This window comes from Glycine soja, chromosome 10 (assembly GCF_004193775.1).
Source record: "Glycine soja cultivar W05 chromosome 10, ASM419377v2, whole genome shotgun sequence".
Lineage (NCBI taxonomy): Eukaryota > Viridiplantae > Streptophyta > Magnoliopsida > Fabales > Fabaceae > Glycine > Glycine soja.
The window spans coordinates 2,403,173-2,410,639 of record NC_041011.1 but is presented as its reverse complement, the minus strand read 5'-3'; the positions used below and the strand labels follow the sequence as shown (position 1 = coordinate 2,410,639).

General features: G+C 33.7%; 1 protein-coding gene across 3 annotated transcripts; it reads left to right on the top strand.

Annotated features, from left to right (window-relative positions):
• The first annotated feature begins 4,725 nt into the window (after window positions 1-4,725).
• LOC114372228 (RAN GTPase-activating protein 1-like) lies at window positions 4,726-7,419 on the top strand. 3 transcript variants are annotated; one of them, XM_028329696.1, is made up of 3 exons: window positions 4,726-4,884; window positions 5,105-5,172; window positions 5,540-7,419. In XM_028329696.1, exon 3 carries the CDS (start codon window positions 5,551-5,553, stop codon window positions 7,153-7,155), a length of 1,605 nt encoding a protein of 534 aa, XP_028185497.1. In that variant the 5' UTR covers window positions 4,726-4,884; window positions 5,105-5,172; window positions 5,540-5,550; the 3' UTR covers window positions 7,156-7,419. The 3 variants fall into 3 exon arrangements, with proteins under 3 accessions (XP_028185497.1, XP_028185495.1, XP_028185494.1); XM_028329694.1 differs by having other exon boundaries at window positions 5,099-5,172; XM_028329693.1 differs by lacking the exon at window positions 5,105-5,172.
• The last annotated feature ends 48 nt before the right edge of the window (window positions 7,420-7,467 follow it).

Below are 7,467 nucleotides of genomic sequence, written 5' to 3'. Positions count from 1 at the left end.
AAGGAGGAGGAATGTGTAGAGAGGATGCCAAGATGGATGGATAGTAGATGGGAATGAGACTTTTGGTGGAGGAGATAGTGGTTTGAATGGGAAAAGGAATTGGTAGCTGAATTTTTTTCTTTGATTGACAATATTGTTATTCAAGGACATGGAGATGATCATTGGTCTTGGAAGGTGGATCCAGCAAATTCATTAATTTATGGTTAAGTCAGCATATCTAGCCTTACATAATTTGAGGTTTGGTTCAAACATGGTGGAAGAGTTCAAATGCTTGTGGAAAAATAAAATTCCACATAAGGTTTCATTTTTAATTTGGAGGGTCTTGCATGATAGGCTTCCTACCACAAGGATAACCTACATAAAAGACGTACATATCCAATTCCTTGATGATGGCCTTGCATGCGTGCCATGTGGACACGTTGTTGAAGATTCCTATCATGTATTTTTTTTTTCATTAAATTTGCGCAATTGCTTTGGTGGAGATGGTATGGATTGCTGGACATTTGCTCGGTACCCCCTGGGTCACCTATTGAGCACTTCTGCCAAATTTCTCACAGGCTACAAGGACATGTCCTAAACTCTTGGTGGAAAGCTGGTTGGTGCGTTATTATCTGGAACATTTGGTATAACAGAAATAAGATATTGTCTGGAGGAGGAGAAGGTGTGGCACAAGATACTTTTTGATCTTTGGTCATGGCTCAAGGCTTACCAGAGTGACTTTAACATCTCTTTTCAACAATGGCAAGTAGAGACCCCCAATATTTGTTTGGGAGCCTCTCGGGATAGATGATGAATCTTTTCTTATGCAACAAATATGTGTATAGGCCAAGATTCATCTTCTCATGTATGGAGAGCTCCTCCTTTTTGGTTTTTAGTGCTTGTATTACTGGTATATGCTGCAGGGGCGAGGGTATAGGGATCCATCTCTCTTTATTCCTTGGCCTGGTGCTTCTAAGCTCGTGGAGCTTCTAGCTTTCTTTCTCTGCAATTCTTTTGCACCCTAGGTAAATTTTAATATATATTGCTTTTCGCCGATAAATAAAAAAAAACAAGAAAGATTTCAAGGCGAAGTTTGATCCGGTCCTAACAGTAAAAATCAAAACAATAGTCCAGTTTTCCTTTATATTTTCAATAGAATGAAGAATTATATAACTTAGTGCAGAGTTTATTTTCTTAATTAATAACCAAATATTTTTTATGATATTAAAACTAGAAAGTAATTGTTTGTGAATAGAAAATAAATTAAAACGAATATAATTCATAAATAAATAAAATAAATATATGTTCATTTGATGTAAATATAAAATAAATGAACTTAATTAGTTTAAAGATTAAAAATGTGTTTGACAATTCACTCTAATAATTTATAAGCTAGTTTGTCTAATATATAAGTTGGTTTCACTAAAAAAATTTGTATCATTCTCAAGCTTATTTTAATAACTTCTTACTTACTTTCATAAAATCTAATTAGTTTTGTAGTCTATAGTTTTTTTTTTCATTTTCATTCCCATTAATTTAATAATTGAATTTTTTTATTTATATTTTCAATTTATTTTAATTAATTTTATAATCTAAAATTTTAATTAGCCTCACCAATTTTAAACATAAAAGCATTTTCGACGAATTATGTTGAGTTATTGTTTGGTTTTACACGGGACTTGCATCTATCGAGGCTCGTTTAACAGTGACTGCATGTGTGCCACATGTCCTCCCAATAATGTTTACGCATTCAACACATGGTATTTCAGCAAATATAGCTGATGAGATCAGTAGTGAGTACTCAGTACTCACTGAATAGTAGAGAAGCTGTGATGTTTCCTATACATGTTTTTTAGCATCTGTTGATGTCAGAACAGAATAATCACTTTGATTTCCAAACCATTACCAAAATCTTGCGAGTAATACTCTTCATATTTTTCTGTCAAAAAAATAAACACTGTTCACAAACAATGTTATAAAATTTTAAACATATGAAAAAAATTGAGATAAAAATGAGACTTTTTTTTTTTTACTATATTACAAGTGAAAAGTTTTTAATGAATTTTTTTATTATCTCTGTAAAAAAATTTAAGTAACTAGCTTGAGTGAAATCCTTTTTTTTCCCTCTTTCAAACAATACAATCTTATTTTTTTTAGTAAATTATCCGGACACTCATGAGATTTATCCTTATTACATCCAAAACTCAAAATAATGTAAAAATAAATGAAATGTGTCAGATGTAACAAGAGCAAATATAAAAAGGTTTGTGTAATGTATATTATTTTTTCATTACTCGGATATTAAAACTTACTTAAAAATGTTAAAAAAAACTTTAAAAATTTAAACCTAATTAATTCTATTGAAACTAACTGATGTTACTAGGATAAAAAAAAATGTACTATAATAATAACTCCTTTAACTTTAATACTCCAGTATTATTAGTATGTGGATAGGTAGGATAGCTTCAACAACTCAATTCCAATAAAGCACGAACTGCGCAAGAGCAATAACCACTGCAAAATAACCCAAAAAACTGCGAGTAGGGCAGCTGCGGCACGTGACACACGAAGTAACTACTTTTTGATTTAGTACTACAGTAATCATGACACTAAGTTCTTTAGTGATATTTAAGATATTTTTATAAGTTTTAATTTTTTTAATCATTATGAAATTAATATTTAATTAAGACATATTTTAATTACATTTAAAATTTATTTTCTCTCTTCGAAAATATATTCTACACATCACAACTAAATTATACCTATTAATTGGGTCACACGAAGTGACTACTAGTCTACTACTTCAACACTGGATACTAAAGTTTTTATATTTTCACACTCAACAGACTGCGCTGCGACAACTAACCACTGCTAGCAATATCCGTGTTTGGATTAATAAAAACGTGCGTATCACGTGACAAGTTTGTTACATGTCAGACTATGTTCTAACCTATATGAACAGATTGTCATGGCAGAGTACCTTCAAGTTAATATTTTAGTTCCTTGTTTCATTGGACTTTTATAATAATTCCTTGTTTAATTGATGGTAATAGACGTGTTCTCTGGCTACTGACCAACACCTAATTAACGAGAATAAATTAATTAACATATGTAAGATTATACTATATGATAGTTTGACTGTTTTAGGTTTGTTGGTAAAGAAAGAAAGTGAAAAGAAAAAAATAAATAGTAAAATGATATGTAATTCATACTCTTAGATTTTATTTTAATTAAAAAATTGTCATGTTATTTTTAATTTTTTTCAGTCTATGGAAGGATACTCTAGTGGGCGAAGGAATAAGGAAGGGCCAAATTAAGGATGCCCATGTGATGTCTATCTTTGAAGCACGAGGGGATGCTTCCCTCCATGAACTTAGGCTACTACGTAGTATCTCACGTGCGTGTCACTGCTATTTTTTCCTTGTTTCTTAACATCGGGAAATGCCATATTTGTCTAAGTTAGATAGGGCATAACCCCTGTACCACACACGCCTTCATTTTCGTTTTTGGTCGGGTGAGGGGTGATTTTTTATTTATTTATTTATAAAACTTATAATATTACAGATATTATTGTCTAATCAAAATTAGCATTGCATTTAAGCAATCATTATTTCATCAAGATAAATAAAATTAAATGTTGGTTTTGGTTAAAAAAATACCTCCATCCGTAACGAGAATTTGGATTTTTGAAATGCAATTAGATGCAACAGAAAACAGTAGTTGGAGTGCAGGAAGCTTTTAGTCACTTAATGATACTAAATCTAAGGTCCTATTTCATTGTGTTTTAATTTTTTTTTTTTAAAGAATATTCTGTAAAATAGTAACGAAGACTTGTTAATTTATAATTAAATATAAACTTGTTTGATAAATATCAATTTGGAAAACAAATTGAAATTAAAAATATTTTTAAAAAGAAACCACTAAAACAAAACAAAAAACTCAATTGATTTTTTTTTTAAAAAAAGTTATGAATCGAGATCAAAGAGTTTGTTTGATTTCCTTTTCACTTTTTGGTTTTAATTTTTTTTTTCTTCAAATATTTTCATGCTATTCAGCAATCAATTTCTCATTCAAACCCATCCTGACTCTATGTGACTATATATGCAGTTGCATCCATGTACTATAACGTACCTTATAGTATTTCAGGTGTTCAACTTCGTTTAATTTTAACTTTAGACAATGAAAATATAGTTACATACTTAGTAGAAGGGATAGAAAATTGAAGAATATAGTTTTTTTTTTCTTGAAATTTCCTAGGGACAATACATTATTTCCTACTAAATGTGCCACTTACAAATAAATTGCTTCAACCTGGCACACACGCATTTTAATTTCCATTCCCATTCGATACTCGTATGAGCTTAGGCCCATTCCATAAAAGAAAACAATAATCGTGTTAACATAATATTACAATATTTGTTGTTTTTATTACGTATTAATTATAAAATTTAAATTATAGAATTTATTTTTTAATCTAATTTTGAAACGATGAAACCAAATTAGTATTTAAAAATATTATTGAAATGAAAAACTTAAAAGGTAGTGTTATAATGAAGGGTTGCAAAAAATAATTCCCATGCAACAGTTAATAGGGCCCAGGACTAGGCCCAAATATACCCTCAGTCTCTATCAGACGCAGGATTTGGGTTCAAAGCAACGTCAGTTATCAAAAGACAGCGTAAATCCAACGGTAAGACGAGGGTACGATTGTAATTGGGCAGAATAAAGTGGAGAGAGGAAGCGGAAAATCCACGCTTGGGGTTTTCCAATTCCCTGGCCCTATTTGAATCATTTCCCCCGCTCCACCAGATACCAGTACCATCTTTAAAACCCTCCAACCAATCCTCGCACTCTTTCTAGGGTTTCACTTTCACTCTTTCTCTTCGCGATTGCATTCTCCTTCAGGTACTCAATCCCTTCCCTCCTTTCTCTCTGTTCACTGTTTCTTCTGGATAATTTTTTTTTTTCATTTTAACTTTCTCTTTCTTTCCGCCTGTTGCTTCTGTCTGTTTGGTTTACTTGTAAATTTTTAGAAAAATAAAACAATGCTCCGTTTCATGGATTTCTCCCCCGAACTTGATCTTTCTAATTTCATTTACTGATCTTTATCCTGATGAAGTAACAGTAATTTATCATGAATGCTCACCTGAGATGTCATAGATGTTCGGAAATGCTGGATCTGTAAATTTTTAGGTTCGTGCTATCTCGTGGATTTCATGTAGTTTGTTCCTTTTGTTTTTAAATGCAAAAGGTCGATGTAGTTTATGTGATATATTTTTTGGATTTTATACCGTAGTTGTTGACTTTGGCAAATGAATGATTGTTAACTTTTTAGGTTTTTTTGTGGCAATTAATAACCGAATTTAACTACAGTGTATCACAATATTCATATTAGGATTCTTTGATTTTGATTTTATATGGTAGTTATTATTATTATTAGTATTTCAAATTCAAGGTTTTCCTTGAGCAGTTTCTGTCTTCTATTCTATTGTTTTCTGGGTGTAGTGAATTGTATGGTTTTGTCAGAAAACTGTAAAATTGCTGTTATACTTGTTTGCAGGTTGCTTTGTAATGGATTCTACATGGCAGGCATACCAACATCGCCCCCTTACGATTAAGTTATGGCCTCCTAGCCAGAGTACTAGGCTAATGCTTGTAGAGCGGATGACCAAGAACCTTACTACTCCGTCAATTTTCTCAAGAAAGTATGGACTGCTTAGCAAAGAAGAGGCTGAGGAGGATGCAAAGCACATTGAGAATGTAGCTTTTGCTACTGCAACCCAACATTTTGAGAAGGAGCCTGATGGTGATGGGAGTTCTGCTGTGCAAATTTATGCCAAGGAATCAAGTAAGCTCATGTTGGAGGCTTTGAAAAGGGGCCCAAAAGCAAAGGAGGATGGAGAGTTGATAAATGAGAAGGCAGCTGGTGCAACTGCTGAAACTGTTTTTGACATATCTGGGGGTCGCAGAGACTTTATTAGTGGGGAGGAAACTGCAGAACTTCTGAAACCATTGACGGGACCAAGCTCTTATAACAAGATATGTTTTAGCAATAGAAGTTTTGGCTTGGATGCTGCCCGTGTTGCTGAGCCCATTCTATTGTCAGTTAAGGATCAATTGAAAGAGGTAGATCTTTCAGATTTCATTGCTGGAAGACCAGAAGCAGAGGCTCTTGAAGTGATGACTATATTTTCTTCTGCCCTGGAAGGTAGTGTTTTGAGATATCTGAACCTGTCAAACAATGCCATGGGTGAAAAGGGGGTTAGAGCTTTTCGGTCACTCCTAAAATCACAAATTAACTTGGAGGAACTTTATTTGATGAATGATGGTATATCAGAGGAAGCTGCAAAAGCAGTTTCTGAATTGCTTCCTTCCACTGAGAAGCTGAGGGTTCTTCATTTCCATAACAACATGACTGGGGATGAAGGGGCAATTGCTATTGCTGAAATTGTGAAACGTTCCCCAGCTTTGGAAGATTTTCGGTGCTCATCTACCAGAGTTGGCTCTGATGGTGGAGTTGCCCTCGTTGAAGCACTTGGGGATTGTAAGCATTTGAGGAAGCTTGACTTGCGTGACAACATGTTTGGTGAAGAAGCTGGAGTTGCTCTAAGTAAAGTTGTACCTGCATTTACAGATCTTACAGAGATATACCTCAGTTATTTGAACTTGGAGGATGATGGTGCAGAAGCCCTTGCTAATGCCCTCAAGGAATCTGCACCATCACTGGAAATTTTGGATTTGGCTGGGAATGACATTACTGCAAAAGCTGCTGCTTCTGTGGCTGCCTGTATATCATCAAAACAATTCCTCACCAAGTTAAATTTATCTGAGAATGAACTGAAGGATGAAGGTGTTGTTTTGATCAGCAAGGCACTGGAAGGAGGTCATGGCCAATTAATTGAAGTTGATTTGAGCACTAACTCGATCACATGGTCAGGAGCTAAGCTGGTGGCTGAAGCTGTTGTGGGAAAACCAGGTTTTAAGTTGCTTAACATTAATGCTAACTTCATTTCTGATGAAGGGATTGATGAGTTGAAAAATATATTCAAAAACTCACCTGATATGCTGGGTCCTTTGGATGAGAATAATCCTGACGGAGAAGACCCTGATGAGGAGGCTGAAGAAGATGCTGATCATGATGAATTGGAATCAAAACTAAAGGGCCTTGACATTTAGGAAGATTCATAGGAACAAACATGCAACCTTTACTCAAGATTAATTTGTAGGCCATTTAATATTTCCGACAGACATACTTGTTTCAAGCACAATAGCTAGCTTTAATCTTGTATTTTAGATATTCTATTCCATGACCTGACATTTTAAAAGCATAATAGATGTATGCTCTTAATATATCTGGCAAAACAAGAAATGTTATTAGCTGCAGAAATTTTTGGGCTCTATTGTGCTTTACTGCTTTTGCTGGCAACTTGTTTTCTTTCATTGCTGGGTCTCTGCTGTCTTTCTATATTTTGGCAATTGATTCCATAC